We start from the raw sequence: 18,400 nt of genomic DNA on the forward strand, positions 1-18,400 counted from the left end.
TGTGCCACAGGTGGTTGAATGTGGCATCTCACTCGGAACTCGGTTGTCAAAATAAGCCATCCCTTTGTTAATGGACAATGAAATTTATTTGCAATATTCCCCAAGTTGTCAGGGACCATAGGCTAATGAGAAAACCTGACATGAGGTCTTGTTGGAACATTAGTAACCCAATATATTCTGAATCTTTAGCTATCTTGAAGTATCGTCTTTGGCACTAACTCTTCTTAAATTACATTAAAAGTTTATGCAGATCCATAAAACATACTGATTTTTCTGTTTAATTTTTTATTTAATCTTTACTGTATTATTTTCCATTACCATTGAGTCCCCTTACACACACACCCCAACAATGACCATCCTGTTGTCTGTGTCCATGAGTCCTTTTCCTTCTTTGCTCAGTCCCTCCAACCACCCCCCTCCCCACCCAGCTGTCACTATGGGTGTTTTTTTTAGTAAAGAGAATGCATAGGATACAATGTAGTTTACGACATGAAAACTACTCCATTTTATACTGTAGGACTGTAAAGCATTATGTGTTTTTTATGTACATTTCTCTCCTTACAGTGGCTTGTAAAGGCCCAGAAAGAAATATATCACCATATATGAATGCTTTCTTGTCATTAAAATAGGATGAGATCAGGAGACTATGGCTTCATAAACATACAGTTTTGACTCTTTCCTAAAGCCCAGGATGCCCAAAAGTTAGGCTAAGGCAAAAACACAATAAAGGCCAAAACTTACATTGATCAAAGGTTGCCACAATTTAGCTGCATGTTGTCTCTCTGATGGAATACACCTACAAGTATCAGAGTCAGTAAAATGGGCATTCTGCGATCAAACAATAGCAAATGATTGTAAAGAAGACACAGAGAGCAGGACTGAGCCTTTGGCAAGGAACAACAGACCATAGACCACAGAACACCAAGAAGCAAAAGGACTTTGAGGAGGATATTTTGTCGGGTATGGGCCAGTAGCATTACAGATAACATCACCCATTTAAAGGGAGACCTTGTTGATGGCTCACTGGTCAGAACTGCATAGCTCTTCCTGTGTTTGAATGAAGAAACTAACACCTGAGGCAGTCATCTCTCATATGCAAGTTTGATTGATGTGCATTCCTTTGCCAATTAAGTTCCCAGTGTAATTTTCACCAAGCAGTGTGCCCACCTATGGGCCATCTGAATGCCTCGCACACACTTTGACTTTGCAGTGCACGGATCACAGCACACAGGTTACACCCACACTCTTCCTCTCATCTTCTTACCACCTTCCTTTATTCCCTTAAGCATTTTTCTGACCCTTCTGGTCCCTCCGGACCCAATGCCTTTTCCCTCCATCTCCTAGGGGTTCAATCCTCTCATTTTCCACTTGGTTGCCAAACGCCTCTCAAGAGCCTTCATCACATCCCTTGTGACCCACGTCCCATGCTCTACCTCAGCAACATAGGAGTCCAGAAAATCAAAAGAAGACATTAACACTTAGAAGTGAATGATTGCTCTTACTCTTTCTCCAGGCCTTCAAGAGCATTTTCTGGTTGAGCACGCACACACCTGGTGTATGGAGTACCCCGAAAATGCTTGGAGGCCGCAAGTGTCTCTGCCTCCCACCTCCCAGTGGGGCGGTGTCCCTGCGGAAGCGGATCTAGGGGCGTCTGTGGTCCTGGCCGCAGGGCCGCGCTTTCCCGGGCCCCCGCCCTGCTCCTTCCCTCCTGCCCTCCTTTCAACTCCCTGATCCTTACTCTGCTCAGTATTTGCTCTTCAAGGGACTGGGGGCAAATTCTACTGTGGGAAAGACAGCTGCCCTCCCAGTCCACTGGGACTTGAGACCGAAGTCCTGGTTCCCAGTATCCTTGGCAGATCCACCTGTCAGCCAGTGTCACTCACACCTGGACAGCCATTCCTGCATCAGAAAAAGGAGTGCTGGCTCTTTCTGTAGACTTAGGGGTCTCCATTGGGGTCTCAAAGTCATTTTTCTAGGTTGGTTGTATAAAATTTATCATTGTAGCCATCTGTTCACCCCCTGTTACTAAGCAGCATACACAAGAATGGCTGTGTAAATCATAGGTATAACTCTACATCATTTTAACCTTTGTTTGATTATGATGCCAACTGGTAGGCATGCTCCCTTCTCTTAGTTCTCTGTCATCTCCTCACGTACCATGTTCATCCCTTCACAACTGGAGGATGTACTGGCTGCCAGGTGAGTGGTGTCTAGCAACCAGTAGTATCTGCATCCTTCTTAAAGCATCCAAGCCCTTTCATCGTGTTTGACAAAATCAGTTTATAAAAAAGGAGACACACACAGGCCTCTATTCTATCTAGAATCCATTTGAGTTAGCTAGCCTACAGGGGGTGGGGAGTGGGGGGTTCTAACGATTCCACATGTAAATGATCTTTAAGAATTCTATTTAGCTTGACAATGTGTTTTGATATTGCATATATTAATTTAGTTCTATTTTATTGTTCTAGGGATTTACAATACTTTGTTAAAAAGTGAAACCAAGCCTAAAGTTATGACATGGGAATTAATTGTATTTCCCTATCCCATTTCCCACCGGACTGCTCTCTGCCTCCTGCTGCATGCCAGGGGCTACCTGCATCTTTCCACAGGAACGCATGGTGCCATTTCACAGCAACGCCAGCGCAAGAACAAGTGAGACTCTCCCTCCCTCACCTTCCTAAGCCTGCTGTGCTCCCACTCACAACTTTTCTGAGGAAACCAGAGAAAATTAGAGAGTTCGGGCTCAAAACACCATTTCTTTCAGGTCCTTGAACACCAAGCAGAGGTAGTGATATCAAGTTCAAGCTACTTCACAAAGCTTACTAGATGACAATATCAAGAAGAACCTGAAAGCAAAGTTGGCCTAGGCAAAAGCTTCCGTATAAACAACCCTCCCCTAAATCACTGGAAATAGACATGACAGCAGTAGTGAGAGTGTTTGTGTCTCCGTATATGTTATACAGACCCCCCAAACGAGAGAAGAAAACCACATCTTCACCTTGCTGTGTGACAAATGCCCCTAAATGAGCACCACGACTTGCTACAGCTCAGTCAACAACACAACACAAGGGCACTGCTGTGGCAGGGGAAGGGGTGGGGGAGAAATACTCTGTCACCCCAGCACTGGAGCACACTACAGGAAGTCCCACCAAGGGAAAAGAGTTATTAGCCCCAATAGTAAAACATACATTTACATACATACATACATAATAGATATAAAAGTTTTACTAGTAGCTTTATCCCCACTATTCAATATGTAAATCTAAATGATACCTTCATGAGAAGTGGGGCATTCGTAATATTTGAAGAACTAAAATAAAACAGAAACAGATTCATTCATAGAGGGAATAAACTGATGGTTACCAGAGTGGGGGGGGGGGGACGGGAGCAGATGGAAGAAAAAGGTGAAGGAGAACAGGAGGTACCAACTTCCCGTTATAAAGCAAACCAGCCTCGGGGATAGAATGTACAGCAGGGGAAAAACAGTCGAAAGCACTGTAGTAACTTTGCACAGTGGCAGACCGGCACTGGACTCATGGTGGTCACATTGTAAGGTGTATAAATGTTGAATCACTGTGTTGTACACCTAATACTAATATAATATTGTATGCCAACTACATTTTAATAAAAAAGAAAAGAAAAAAGAACTGGGAAAACAATTGATGTCCCCAGTTTAAGTCACTTTTCAGTATAGTGATTCTACCAAACACGCACCTAAATGACATTTTCTTTAGGTTCTGTTATTGGGTTCTGTCTGAGGCAGCCTCTCTACTCAGCCTGACAGCCTCCCTTTTACCCACCCACCTCAGGAACCGTTGACTCAGAGATCAGACGGGCTAAAGCCCGCCCTCCAGCTAGAGAGTGACCCTCTCAGGGACTCCTCTGGGGGAGGAGGAGGGAACGGCTCAGCAGTGGGCCCCCAGGAGCGGGCTCGGTGCCCAGCTTATTGCAGAAGCTCAGGAAAATCTGTGTTAGATTGAACTACAACTAAACTACAAAGACTGATAACTACTGAGACCCTGGCTTTGTGGGTGACAAGAGACCCCCGAGGCATCTCTTCCCCACCACTTTTAGGGGTTAACATTAGCCACGCTCTGCACACACCAACAGTATTGGGTATCAAGCTTTGGGGCTAATATATTCTAAAAAGTTAATGTAGTATTTTTAAACGGCCCTAAAAATAAAAATTACTGAAGATTTGAAGCAGAACAGAAAAATGTTTATATATTCATTCTGCACCCATGTGTGCTATAATGTTAAGAAGGGTTATAAATAAAAGTTACCAATGTTCACCATCATCTGCAGTGTGACTAAAACAAATGTGAAAATAGAGTACTAAACAGAATCCCTGAAGATCAGACTAAATAAATAGTGAAAAAAAACCTTCTACGATGACCTGTAAATCATGGTACAATGCTAGCTTTGACATTTGATGTTCAAGTGTCCTCTAACCATAACCCCCGGTAAATGAGATTTGTGCTTTGCAGTACGCAGTGCCATTGTCAGTACATTGCAAGCTAGGAGGAGACAACTGCACAAAAATTGAGAAGTTCCAAAAAAATGTGGACAAAACAAATAATACCTAAGAATGATCTCTTTTGCATTAGGGAAATTGATAGATATCCCTACTGACCTTCCCCCTAACCAAGGGTCTCAAGTGGAATAAACCAAATTTAATGCTTAATAAATTAACCTGGTCATTAAAGGAAACTCAACTGTGTATCAACTGTGTTATACCTTAATATCCATAGGCTTTTATCATGGTAATCTTTAGGTATGTTTTCTATGACATATATTGCATAATAAAAATGCTTTGAGTAGAAGATGAACTTTTCATCTGTAATGGTATTCATCTTGTGTGATGGCATTTCCCTTATTGAAATTATCCAACGTTCATTCCCTGTGGCAGCCTCTGAAGGGAAAGTTAAAACTCTGAATATGTCTTACGGGAAGAGATTGACTTACCACAAATCACTAATGGTCTCCCTGATCATTTTCATAAGGACCAAACATTCACTCTGGGCCCAGTAACTACTTATTTCCTCCATGTTTTTGGAACATGATATTTCCCACAAGGTTTGGCAACAGTATCCCAAAGTCAAAATGACAAAAGGAGTTTGCATTAATAGAGGTTAGAGCTGTAGTCAAATTTGAAGAGAATAAACTCCCCCTTTTCCTTACACTGAAAACCTTTTCATTGTGTCTAAGTTTAATAAAATTTCCTCCTTTGTGGGGAAAATACAGTGCTCTTCAGTGTCATTACAAAAGAATGACAAAAACTTGAGTTAAAATAGTTCATTTGAAACTTTAAAAACAGATGTATTCTATTCTCATTGTTCTGCACGCTGAGTGACTTTATGAAGGTCAATGACAAACTAAAGGGTTTCTTAGCTCAGTGGCCCAGAGATCTGCAGACTGTAATATATGAAGAACTAGAGAAACTTTAGATGGGGAACCTCAAAGGAAAAAGCTTTGGGTTGGGGGTGGGCATGATAACTTCTTCAGCCTTACCACAGCCTGGTCAAAGGAGATAGTCAGTATATGCTCTTTGAATGAAAGAATAAGTGAATCAGTGAATGAATGAATGGCCAAGCAAACCCTTAATGGAGAATCAGTAACGTGGAAGTAGGAAGCAGTTATTCCATGTTACTCACAGAGCAGTTGACGACACAAAGCAAGACTCACTTATTTTTGCATTCCCGGTACTTGATACCATGGCTGGTGCATAAGTGGTGCTCGATTAATACCTAACTGGCTTTTGGCTTGATCAATGATTATATTTAAGGCAGTCTAATCATAGAACAGGCTACCTGATAAATAGTGAGCTCCCGTTTCCTCAGCTATGCTGGGTCAGCAGCCCAGCAAGCAATGGAGAACCTGAGGCTGGACAACCACCAGCAGGGATGTTGACAAGTTTCTCAGCACCTTAAAGAGGCCTCAAGGCACATGCTGATTAATGAGGATTCACAGGATATATTGAGAAAGGACTCTCTCTTATGCCCAAAAGCATGGTGTTCAGCTCCTAAATACCTGAGGGCGGGGGGGTCTTGCAGTTATAGAAACAGCAGAAACTAAAAGTCCTTAATGTTGGGCTAAAAATGGGGACTTCTTTCTTAAAATAGAACTCGGGTCTAAGGAAACCCAGTTGTCCGAAGTTGCAGGCCAGCAACTGCACTGGAGCACCTATCCCAGCAACAGGTGCCAATACACTAGCCCCCAGAACTGCTGCCATGGTTCAAGCAGGGGTTTTCTGGCAGAAGGACAGAGAAGTCTTCGCTGTCCCTATGGACACTGTGATTTCCAACGAGCCAATTTCCACCTCTCACTCAGTACTGCCTGCCATCTCCACAGGGCAGCCAATATCAGCATCAGCTTCAGTGATGTTGTCAAGGGAACGCTACAGCTTCCTGCCATCCCCGTCCACCTCCATGTGAAAGGAAGGAGACTGAGCCTGAAAATGTGAGACAGCACCTCAGAACAGGGGCAAACAGACACACACAGGGAGCAAGGAAGAAAGGGGGAAAAAACACAAAGCAGGCAAGAAATGGAGGAAAGTAGTGAAAGGCAGACAAAAAGAAACTCGGAAAAAGATAAAGAGGCCAAATAAAAAAAGAGGATGATTTTTTAAAGCAAAACAAAAAATAATTGTAAAACAAAAAGGTAGATGATACAAGAAAAAAGAAATAGTGGAAAAAGCTAGTAGGACAAGACACCATCTGAATCTCTGCTGCTTTGTTCACTGTTCCTGCAGAAGGAGCAGTGCGCAGGCAGGGCAGAGAAGGGAGAAAGGACATTGGAACCCTCTGTCTGACCTGGTCTTCTCCCCCTCTTCCTGAGTCTGGTCTGCCGCCTGACTTCCAGCAGGGAAACTCAGGGCACAGGCTCAGGGGCCTTTGGAGAAAGAGGCTCCAGAAACTGTCACGATTCCAGCTGGGCTGGAGACAAGCACACCCTGTCCTGCCTTCCACTGTCAGGTGCCACTTCTGGGGTTCCCAGCCCTGGTCCCCTCCACCAGAGACAAGGCTTCAGCTGCCAAGCAATTCCTACCCATCATAGACTCTTGTGTCTTGTCGTTCCCAGACAGCCCTGTTCCCTCATTGCCTTAGGCTCAACCCTGCATCAGACACATCTGAAGTCAGATTTTTTCTGGTGTCCTGTGGGGCTCAATTCCATTTTTGCATTTCAGAGAACTCAGGGAACACCAGCAGAGGCCTATAACCATTGCCTGGCCTGCCCTTATGGGAATGTCTGGCTTATTTGCAAAGGGAATCCCATCTTGCCTGTGTCTATCAGGGCTTTCTGCTTCCCTCAGGGGCTAGGAGGAGGTTTGGCCTGGCACGCTCTCCCCTTCTGCACCACTCCTGTCTTCTCAAGCTTCCAAGTCACATGGAAGAAGTACAGCAAGTGCTTGGGAAAGATGACCCAACACAACCCTAGGTCATTGGTGAAGGGCTCAGGCCTGGACCACCTCCCTGCCACCACCTCTCTTGCCAAAGTCTGAAAGCTTGAGTACATCCACGTCCTTTCAGCTCAAAGGAGCAGGAGCCAAGTGTATTATTATTTCTCAACAAAAGTTCCTGCAGCAAACTAGCAGGGATGCTCTAGAGGGAGAAAAGGGAGAGAAGAGGAAACTTCACAGGGAAGAACCACCAGTCTCAGAAAATCTCCAAACTGCAAGGCCACATGGACAGCCCCCAGCACCTTGCAGAAGAGCTAAGGATCTTAAGGAGCAGGCATTCTGCTGGAACCCGAGTGTTGGGGCCCAGACAGAGAGCAGGCAAAAAGGAAGGGAAGCCTGCTGGTAGCCAAGCAGGGCCAGGAGGAGATGAGGTGCAGAGCTAAGGCCTCTGCTGGGCCTCTGGCTTGCAACCTGGGCCCAGAGTGACTCCTTGCTATGCCATACCCACTGGCTGCCATGTTCACTTTGCAAAAAGTAAGATTTTCCCCCAAAATAGAAATAGGGGGTGTGGGGATCAGTCTGGCCAGCCAGCCTGGCTCAGGTGGTCATGAAAGACAGCCTGAGTCACTCAGGACTCCTGGAACTGCCTTTGAGGCAGAAATACAGAGCATCTTTGAGCACTCCTGCTCTGTCTGTGGGAAGATGGGCAAAATGCTCAAAATAGAATAAAAGCAAGGGTCAGGACCCAAAGGGGTCTCACTCCCTGTTTCTCTGGACCCTCTATGGGGTGTCTGTGTGCAGGATTTCTGCAGAAGATAGTCCATTTTGTCAAGCCTTTGAATATTCAAATTGAAAGTACCGCGCAATCATTGATTGTCAAATCATGGGTTTCTAGAGGTTTTAAATACTTGGCATGAGGGGGAAAAAACTCAAACCTATACCCGAAGGTATAAAACATTAATTCTGTTTGTCTCCTGCTCCAGGAACCTGGATGCAGCTGGATGCTTTGTGAAACTTTAAAAATGTTGCATCTCTGCTTCTCTCCTTGAACAGGAGCCCTCGGAGGCCCGGAGTCCTTGCAGCCGCAGCATCCAGCCAGGAACCCAGCTTCTGCTGACCACCATGTCGGGTAACTCAGCTGCTTCTCCTGGGGCAGGGTCACTCGGGCCAGGGGCATTTTGATATGGGTGTATTTCCACAGCTTTTCCTGCATAGAACAGAGAGGCACCAAGTCAAGCATACAAGTGTGTGCCGTGGATTCGGAGGGGAGCACAGGCCACACTGTGGCCTCTCCTACTCCGCGTCTGCTCTCGAAAGCAGAGGCCCAAGTGCCGAGTTGAAAGCTAAGGTCGCCCGCCTACCCCGGCCCCCCACCCACCCTCCCACTTTGCCACAGTTGTGACCTGGGGATTTCGCGGCGCGGATTCTGCGTGCCCAAAAGCGGCGGCCGGGGGGAGCTAGAGGCTCACAGTGAGCCCTGAACGCCAGCGAGGCGCGCGGGTTGCACGGAACCGAACGGTGGCGGTCCCAGTGCGGACCCCTAGCCGCGCCCGCAACCCGCGGAGCCGCGTACTTGGCGAGAAAATCGCGGGAAGAGACTGAACCTCGGAGAAGACGCGGCCCCCATTTTCTGCGGGACGGGCATGGGATTCCCAGGGTCTGGGCGACAAATAGCGCAACCTCCTTTCCTGAGGAGACCCCCTAGCTCCCAAGGCTAGGCCTGGGGGCTTCCTGCAGTCCAGGTGCGGTCTCCGCAACGGCCAGACGAGGCGCTGTCCCCGGGCGCCCAGGCGCCCGGGCGGGTCGCTCGGCCGCCCGGAGGCGCGGAGCCCGACCCCTCCCCTCCCGATTACCCCGGCGGCAATCACTCGAAAGTCGCGTTCCCAGTCCGTGTGGCACTAGACTCCCGCGGCCCCTCCCCACTGAGAAAGTTCACCCGGCCGGGCCGTAACGTAACTTCCCCGTCCGAGCTACTCACTGCGGCTCAGCGGGGCCCCGAGGCTGCCCTTCTTCGGGCGCGCTGGGGGTCCCTCCCAGCCAACCGTCCGGCGCGCGCTCCGCTGGCCCGGCCGGCCGGAGCTGGCCCCGAGGGCAACCCCGTCCGGAGAGTAGCCTCCCAGCCGAGTGCGCGAGCTTAGGGATCCCCGCGCGGCTTTCCCGGAACTCGCGCTGCTCCGACTCCACTCGGAGCCTCGTTGCGCCGCGGAGAAACGCCAGCACCAGAAAGGGAGGGGGTGGGGAGAGACGGGAGGAAGGGGAGAGCAGGAGCGGGGCCTAAAGAGGGAGGAGAGAAAGATGGAGAGCAGGAAAGGCGGAGGAAGAGGGCTAGGGAGGGAAGGCGGAGGAAGGGGGCTAGGGAGGAAAGACAGAAGACAAAGATCTATGGAAGAGAGGGACGGAGTTCCCAGGGTCTGGTCCCTTTACTAGCGTCAGTCTGGCAGGTCCCTCACCGGTCCAAGGACAAGTCTCTCCCAACCTCACAGCCTGCCCCAGACCAAGGGCATTTAGAGGCCGAAGCCTCCCCAGAAGCCACATCTGGCTTGGTGGAAAAGGAAGGGAATCAGTGATTGTGTACCAGTGGGAGCATCACGAGGGAGTGAACAGGTCAGCAACTACAGATCACAGAGTGCCACTGCACCTGCGCCCGGCCCCTCCCCTGGTCCATAATACCCTTTGCTGGGCCAGCAGGCTGGGTCCAGGTACCCCCAACTTAGTTAGCCAAGATGGTGAACTCCCCTGGACTGGTTTCCACATACCTGAGCAGAAAAACTTGTATGCTCCTGGTCTAGGAATAGGACCCAACCTGAGGTGGGTGGCCCCACAGATTTCCGTATGTTTTGGTCCCCACTGAGGCCCTGAAATCTGCCCAGCTTCTCTTCACCCCTCCAAATTTGAGAACTTTAAGTTTCTTTCTCACTTGCCTTTAGGCATTCTCTTTGTGTTCTCCAAACCTAGAAAGCTGGCCTCAGGCGCCATGGTCTATAAAGAGGACACCCACACCCCAGACTGACACCCAAACCTCACACCTGACCACTGACCCAGCTGTCTTTCCCCAGAAAAACCAAAGGTGTATCAAGGAGTCCGGGTGAAGATCACGGTGAAGGAGATGCTGCAGCAGAGAAGGGCTCACCAGGCAGCCTCAGGGGGAACAGTAAGCGTAAACCCTTCACTTACTCCCAACTCCTGTTAGGCATCTGGGAAGGCATGAGATAATCCTGGGCCGCAGCCACCACCTGGACCTGGCCTTCCTCAGCTGTTCTGATACATTTGGTGCCTGGCTTCATCCCAGTGCACCACAGGAAGCCACAAAGAACAACTGTGGCATGGTTGGGGGTGGGATTTGGGGGACCCCATCCCTCCATGCTCCTAGCTGAGTAAGAAGGGCTTATTGGTCCTGTGCAGGGAGAGGAGCAGCCAGCAGATAAGTAGGTTGGGATTCTGTTAGGAAGGCAGTGTGCGCGCTCTCACACATCCAAAGAAAATCTCTCCCAGAAACTTTGTTTTAGGAAGCCCCTTCAAGAATAGAGTCTCTGTGGAACAGACTCCCTCTCTCCTCATTCTTCTAGAACCCAGCCTCTGAGGTGGTTTATCTGGAAGTCATCAAACTGAAAGTTCCCAATGGAAAGGGGCCATGTCTCTGCAGAGAAGACAGCTTGGAATATAGAACCACTTCCTTAAGATTTAATGAAGCCCTTTGCTGTTCCAGACCATCATGGGATAGGTCTGGGTAGTCATAAGAGTACCCTGCCATTTATGTATATTCTAAACAGACAGTACTCCCTAGAGCTCTCAGGGCAGCAGCAGAACCAAATAAAATAGGTCGGGTTATCTTCCAGGAGGGGGGAATTCATTACTGAAAGCCCTTGATTGTACAATTGCTTATGGGTTGGTCTAGGTGTGTGCAGAGGAGGATCTGACAGCTAGGGCCCATATTGCCAACATCAGTCAGCATTGGTGCTCTCTCAAGCTTATTGGCATATGCCCCAGCAATGAGTTTTGTGTCTGGTGCTGTTTGTGTGCAATGCAAGACTTCATGAAATGGGTCTTTGTGAGAAGAGGCAAATGATTCAGGGGTGGTGAGCACAGCTTCTAGAGTCAGTGGACTGGATTCAGATCTCAGCACCTCAATGAGGTGTATATCCTCTGAGCAAGTTACTCTGCCTCTCTTGCCTCATTTTTCTCATCTTTAAACTGGAGATAAGATTGTGAGAGGGCTAGATGAGTTATTGCATATAAAGCACTTAGAAGAGTGTTTTCCACATAGTAAGTGCTCAATTAATGCTAGCTATCATTATTATTTGGGAAAAGCAGCTACAATAAAATTGCAACCAAGGCTTGAAAGCCAGCTTTTCAGTAATGTTCATCTGTACCCTTTGCTCAGAGTTTAGAGTTTTCAGGTGTTGACTGGCTGTGATATGGCCTGTACTGTGCAAATTTTAAATTTGGTGACAAAGTTAGTACCTTTACATGCAGAACTTCAGCTAACACAATAAAACTTCCTTCTACTTGTAAAGAGTTCTACAGTGGTTCTTTAAAAGCATTTTTTGCATACTCATTTTTTTTCATATAGTTCTTATAATAAGCAGGGGAGGTAAGTAGATCAGGGATCTGTATGCCTCTGTTACAGCTGAAGTTCAGAGTCTTGCAGTTACTATTGGCCAAGCTAAAAGTAGAATCGAGATCTTATTATTCTTAATTTAAAAAAAACAGCAATAAAAATCTCCCACCCCTCAGTTCCCTAAATACATCTTTCTGCAGATCCAGCTGTGCTTAGCAGGAGTCTGTTAACCCCAACCGTCAACCCCCTCAATTCACAGATAATTATAAAATTAATAAAACCAGGAACAAGGGAACTGGGAGATGCTTCTGGAGCAAAAAAAAAATCATCAAGATGGTAATAACAAAATGTAATCTTTCATTACGGAGCTTTAATACAAGGTAGAATTCTGCTTTAGCTGCCCCTGGAGAAGTCCCACTGGGCATGGCTATTTTATTGCTGTTGGCCTCTTACAGGTTGGTTTGGCCACTATTCCCCTGCTAGCTAACCCCAGGAAGGGTTAAATATTTCACTTGTGTATCTGATCAGTATCTGTTCCCTGGAGAGGTTTGGCCTATCTAAGTGTTTCTCAATCTCCCCCTTGGGAAATGACAAGGCAGTACTTCTGAACCAGTCAGTGCCTTGCAGAGAGGCTCCTTGTATAGTGCATCTGCCTGTGTCCTCGCAGGCGGGAGGCGTAGCACACAGATGATTTAATTACAAGAGCTAGCTGTACAGTTCTTCCGTGGGAACCAGCAGAAGGATCTGGGATTTCAGGAAAGCTGTGAAGGTATGGTCAGTTGGCAAGGATGGCAGATACCAGGGCATACTGCATGCCTGCTTCTTGGTGTAGACTCCTCTGGTCCACAGAGATGATCTCTAAGTTGTTCGGTGGTTGAAGGACACCTCTAGGAAGTTTTCAGCCAAGGAGAGAGTTAGTTTTATAAAATCCACAAAGCAGGAAGAAATTTATCTTAATTTGTTATAAAATCAGAGTAGTATCCACAATTTGAAATTTTAAGAAGGCAATTGTGAATGGAAGTTATCAACTGAGACAAATATCAGGACCAGGAGAAATGAGTGCATGCAGGATTTGTAAATTTGATTCACAAAACTTATTTCGGCCAGGCCAGATGAATTTGCAAAGAGCTCTACACGCACACACACACCCCTCTTACCTTCAGTATAAAGGGAAACTTGAGTTAGTACTTATCAAAAGATATAATTTATCCTTTTTTAACCACTAATTTTTAATAGCCTTGATGTATTTTTTTAATTGTAGAATATGGATTTTTATGCTGTTTGGAATCTAAGAGAGAGGTGCCTTTCTTTGTATTCTTGGAGCAGAGTAGAACATGAACCCTAACTAGTAAGATATTATCAAGTAGGATATTGTAAATATACCTTAGGGAGATAAGGCGGGAAGCAGACAAACGGACCATTCTCAGGGAGAAATGGGGTTAATGAGAACTCTGCAATGAGTTTTTAAAACCCACTGCTTCCAAGTCCTTCAGCTCAAGCTGCAGCCAAATATTTGCATGAAGAGCTGGTGAAGGATTCCAGCTTCCTGGTTCATGACATTAGCGCATGGATCGTTTTCAAAGTTAACACCACCTCCATTCTGAGCAGTGGCTGACTGTACAATCTCCTAGTTGCTCCGGGTGTGGTGGTAAGTCTACCCTGTAACCCAAGAGAGAGGTGTAGTGAGCTCAGCTTCCCAGCACAGAGTCACAGAGCAATGCTGGTCCCTTTAAACTTTAAAGCCACCACCCGAAACCTAAATAATAATAATAATAATAATAATAATAATAATAATAATAAATCCTAAATTACTCAGTTAGTATAACTATGAATTCAACTGGAAAATACAGGCTGCTTTACTTTAAACAGTTCAAAGGAACACTCTTATAAACTTCAAGTATTATAGTAGTGAAAAAGTAACTTATATAAAAATTAGTAAAAAACATACAAGGAGTTGAAATATTGCCTGATCATTAAGTATAATATAGATAGGCTCCAACTCAAGGAGCTTTAAGAAAAAAAATTTGTTAGTATTTTGTAGCTAGAAAGAACATGTGAATATTTTGAGCTATCAGGATTTAAAGGATTAGGAATTGTGTCCTTTGGGGAAAACAAATTCCTAAGGTGAAGTTGCCAGAAAGAATATGAAAGTTTTGAAGAAAATAATTGACTAAGTCATGAAAGTTGGGATTAAATAAATGTAAGTTCTTGTTCATTTTAAGTCAAATAGTTTTATAGAAAGGCTATTTACTGTTTTCTTCAACTGTTACATTTCTGTAATATAAAAATCATTTAAATTAAAGTTTTATCAAAATTAATAGCTTTAAAATTTAAGTGGGAGAATCTGATATTAGGGAAAAATCCCCAAGCAAACCTAAAAATTGAATCTTAATAAAATAGAATATCAGTTGTATTTAAATTTTTTTAGAAGAAAGAATCTGGCTTACCTTAGAGCAGAAGGCAACAGAGGTCACATCAAAATGTCTTAGATTTCCCTGAATAGAACTTTCATTTCACTTTGCTTTATGGTCTTGCTTTGGCAGCTGTCCGGAGGGGCCAGTGTCCACCTTTCAGATCCAGTCACACCACTTTCTTCAGGTCAGTACAGCCAGCATTCCAGTTTCCTCCAAAACTCTTTCAAAAGTGCATCTTGAAAGTCTTTCCGTGCTTGGTTCAGGGGTTAAGATAGGCACCACCATTTAACTGCAGTCCAACCAATCAGAAGGGGAAAAAGCATAGTGACTGCAGATGGAAGCCCTGCAAGGGAACAAGAGCAAATGTTTCCTTCTTTCTGAACTATGTATCCTTCGCTATCTACTTTGTCCCCACTTTGTTCTTCTCATTTATTCCAGTTCCTCATCTCTAAGTAACTAAACTGGACTAAAAGCAGAATTATTTTTAGAAACTTGTCTTTTTTATGGTACCTTAGAAGGAATACAGAACTCCAGAGGTCCTAGAATCGTGCCTTTGCTCTTGTTCTATCAGTGTCTGGCCGACAGGGACTTCCCTCCCCTTCCTTTTCTCTCTTCCCAGAAAGCAGTTCAAACAACTGGAAGTTTTCTCAGCCCAGTACGAATAACTCCATTACATAAACACTCCTGCCTGTGCCACTCAACAGCTAAGAGTTCAAATATAAGGAAACCTGCTTATGGTAGCTCACCACTGAATTTGCCACTTACACTTAACTTCAAAAGAACCTTAAGACTTCAAAAAAGTCTTCTGATGGACACACTCTAAATCTATCTTCTTTGAGTGTTTAAGGATAATAACCACAGATTGGACCTATTATTACCAAAATGGAAAAGGAGTCGTGGTTTCAGAAATATCCTTGTTTGGTATTTAATAACATGTTTTAATTCCATTAATCATGTTGACAAGTTCACTAAGCAAACACGTTTGCCTTTTGTAATTTAGAATGAATAGTGCTAGTTTGACCTCTGTGTTACTGGTTTCTATGTCTAGTTTGCCTTGCCATTTGTATCACTTCACTCCCAAAATTTAAGTTACTGAGCAAGTGTCAAAAGTTTAGGAAAGCAATAAGCTTAAATCAAGAGAATTATTTCCCATGACATCAGAAGTTTTCCTAAAGCCTCAAACAACTCTGTCAGCCCTTTCTGAGAGGTTTACTTGAACTGCAGACAGACGCTGAATGTGGATGCTTTTTATGGGCCAAGAAAGTGGCGGCTTGAGCCATTATTTGACTATGATAGTCAGACACAGGTTGGGTCACCATGGTTTTATTTTAGCCCTATCCACATTTGCAGCCAATTCTTACATTATTGACCAGACTCATTTCATTGGAACTTCAATTAGCTAAGGCAACTAAAAAATCCCAAGTGCCTGACTGTTTACTTTTCCAGAACTTCTTAAACCTTCTTTTCTCTTATACATAATAAATATTCAGAATGTAGACTAGAACTCTGTTCGAATCGATAACTGCAGTTTTTAAACAAAAAATATCTTTTTTTCCTTTCTGTTGTAGTCTACTTTGAAACTGAATCGAATTCTTCCACACCTAATTATTTTCAACCCCGAGAATTTTCCAGTCGTGCTTCTTGTGAAGAAAGCCCAAGCTGCCTTGATCAGATTTTGGATTCCTACCTTCAGACGGAGACACACCCCGACCCTGTGCTCAATTCCATGCAAAGTACTCCCCACTATTTCCAGGACAGCTTCCAGGCAGCCCCCTTCTACGCTAACCAGAGCCTGGTAATTTATCTCCGTTTGTAACAAAATCCGTTTATTGTTTGCTGTGGGGCATGCTTTGTAAGAATGCATCACCTCATGAGAAAGCGTACAAACCCTATCAGCAAGGGAAGCATCCAGGAAGCAAATTGAGACATTTACAAGTCAGTGGAGGTAGAAATAGCCACACATTGCCCAGGTTACTGTGCCAGGGTGGTGTGTGGCGATGAAAAGGCTTCCTGGCAATATACATTTAATGGCTTTAAACTATAAAGTTAAGACATCTATTAATTAGATATTACTGATTTAAACAGTGGCCTTCGGACTTGGGGGTTCTTGAAAATGGGCTTAGGGCTCTATCTACACAATACCAAACTATCATTTTGATAAATGGGCTTTGTTTTATTTTGCCATTTAATTTGCTCCACTGACTGGTTGTGTTGGTCTGGTTTAGGCACAAGAACTCACTTGGGCCTGAGATGGTTAGTAAAAATGAAGCCCTTTGAAAGAATTTGGATGGTCTGTTCTTAATGGACCTCAAATGTTTAAAAAAATACAGAAGGTTTGCATTAGTAGGAGGATACCAGTCCTTTAAGATGCCTTTTAAATGACTCATAGATATTTTAAACCTTAAAAAGGAAGTTTTCTAATGTAAATCCTTCTTTATTTGGATTTGTGAAAAGTCTGTGTAGGCATCAGACTAAATTTTAAGGGGATAGGAAATGAACTCCACGGAATATGCACACAGGGCCCCCCATCTTCCAGCCCCAGTTCTACCTGAGTATGTTCACCTTGTTCTCCGCAGCCAAGGGTGTGGAGAAACGTCCAAGGTGCCACCTGCAGCTTATATTGTGCCTAAAGCTTATATTGTGGCACACGGTAGGATTTGATGAGCAGGTGACTTGAAGCACAATGGGATTTTGTGGTTTAAGGACAAAGCATCTCTAAAGTATGGTTATAACAAAGGAAGCCAGTGAAGCAAGGCAATTTATTGTTGGGAAAGAAACAGGTAAATATAGAATGTGGTGTTATGAAATCATGCCATCAGCAAACAAAATTACTTCTGCAGACTTGGGTTGGGTTGAATGTTTTGTGTCTTTACCCCAAATGTTCTTACTCTAAGTTATTAAATCCACTCTATTCAGTCCTTTTAATCCTGTCTAAGTTATCATGCTCTTTTTTCCTTGGTTTTTCATTTCTCCAGACCCCAGGATCACCTTCAGATTCCTCCACTCTCTCTGGCTCCTTAGACTACAGTTACTCGCCAGCACATCTACCTTCATACGCTGCGGAGAGTTCTCCCCCTTCTCTGGACACCAGAAACTGTGGCTATCCACCAGAGGACTACTCCTACCCTCCCTTGCCCTCCCATGCCCAGTACGACTGCTTCTTCCCAGCCCCCACCGCAGGCTGCTGCTGTGTGTCCTGCGAGGCAGAACACTTGGCCACTGTCAGAGCATCTGAGTGTTTTCCCTGTCCCGGCACAGACTATGTGAACTTCGATCCCTCAGCGGCAGCACCCAGTGATTTCTATGTGAGGGAAACCAACTGGGACATCTGCTATAGTTCATAGAATTTCATTGATTTGGAACATGGTGTGCATATGTCTATTGTTCTGTCGCACCAAGTGACAACTTGAAATAGGCAACTTGTTAACAAAATATCACAGGCACAGTTTAAGTGCCATTTTCAGTTTTCTGACACTAACTTAGGCATTAAGATGAATCAGACCCTGTGTCTGTGCCTACTTTGTATGCTTACAGTTAAAAGTTTTATCAGGAACATTCAGTTGTTTTACTTTTCTGTGTAATGAACAAATTCTAATTTTTTACTAATAAATAATTTTGTATGACTAAATGTTGGTTTACTTTTTAAGTTTTTGAATAATAGTTTCCAGTCGGTTTGAATAATATCAATACTTCTGGAAATCACGAATTACTCTTCAGTAAATCAATCTCACCTATTCATGAATTAAAGATTATTGTGATGTGCTGAGGTGCCTGGGCTCCCAGCGGGGTGCAGAGTAGACGCGGCTGTGATGGCAGAGATGTGGGAATCAGCCTCACCTCTAGGTGAGGGAGTATCTACATCCTGGAGCGGCACCAGAGAAAGACATTTAGGAATCATTAGTTTCTTGTATGTAACATTAGCCAATGAACTATTAATATGACCAATAAGCACATCTTACCTACAGCAATGTTAACTTGCAGATAATTCTTTTTTATTTCCACAGTATTGTTTTGTAAACGTCCTGCGCA

At 44.7% G+C, this 18,400-nt stretch overlaps 1 protein-coding gene and 1 long non-coding RNA gene across 3 annotated transcripts; one reads left to right on the forward strand and one right to left on the reverse strand.

The window, feature by feature from the left end:
* The first annotated feature begins 9,742 nt into the window (after window positions 1-9,742).
* On the forward strand, window positions 9,743-17,976 carry POU2AF3 (POU class 2 homeobox associating factor 3). 2 transcript variants are annotated; one of them, XM_037065543.1, is made up of 5 exons: window positions 9,743-10,003; window positions 10,456-10,550; window positions 14,501-14,555; window positions 15,940-16,166; window positions 17,347-17,976. In XM_037065543.1, the coding sequence occupies exons 2-5, from the start codon at window positions 10,506-10,508 to the stop codon at window positions 17,713-17,715; spliced, it is 696 nt and encodes a 231-aa protein (XP_036921438.1). In that variant the 5' UTR covers window positions 9,743-10,003; window positions 10,456-10,505; the 3' UTR covers window positions 17,716-17,976. The 2 variants fall into 2 exon arrangements, with proteins under 2 accessions (XP_036921438.1, XP_036921439.1); XM_037065544.1 differs by lacking the exon at window positions 9,743-10,003 and having other exon boundaries at window positions 10,120-10,550.
* Window positions 12,354-15,074, reverse strand: LOC119000506 (uncharacterized). The gene is made up of 3 exons (XR_005069336.1): window positions 14,882-15,074; window positions 14,405-14,714; window positions 12,354-12,844 (listed from the first exon to the last, which is right to left on the reverse strand). It is a non-coding gene; the product is annotated as an uncharacterized LOC119000506 (long non-coding RNA).
* Window positions 17,977-18,400: the final 424 nt, after the last annotated feature.

This window comes from Sturnira hondurensis, unplaced genomic scaffold, assembly GCF_014824575.4.
Source record: "Sturnira hondurensis isolate 20B ecotype Veracruz unplaced genomic scaffold, ASM1482457v3 Scaffold0015793, whole genome shotgun sequence".
Lineage (NCBI taxonomy): Eukaryota > Metazoa > Chordata > Mammalia > Chiroptera > Phyllostomidae > Sturnira > Sturnira hondurensis.

Coding starts and splice junctions, on each gene's coding strand:
- POU2AF3 (XM_037065543.1), top strand. CDS start 10,506: ATGCTGCAGCAGAGAAGGGCTCACCAGGCAGCCTCAGGGGGAACA. Junction 10,551..14,500: donor AGGCAGCCTCAGGGGGAACA/GTAAGCGTAAAC, acceptor TTGCTTTGGCAG/CTGTCCGGAGGGGCCAGTGT. Junction 14,556..15,939: donor AGTCACACCACTTTCTTCAG/GTCAGTACAGCC, acceptor TTTCTGTTGTAG/TCTACTTTGAAACTGAATCG.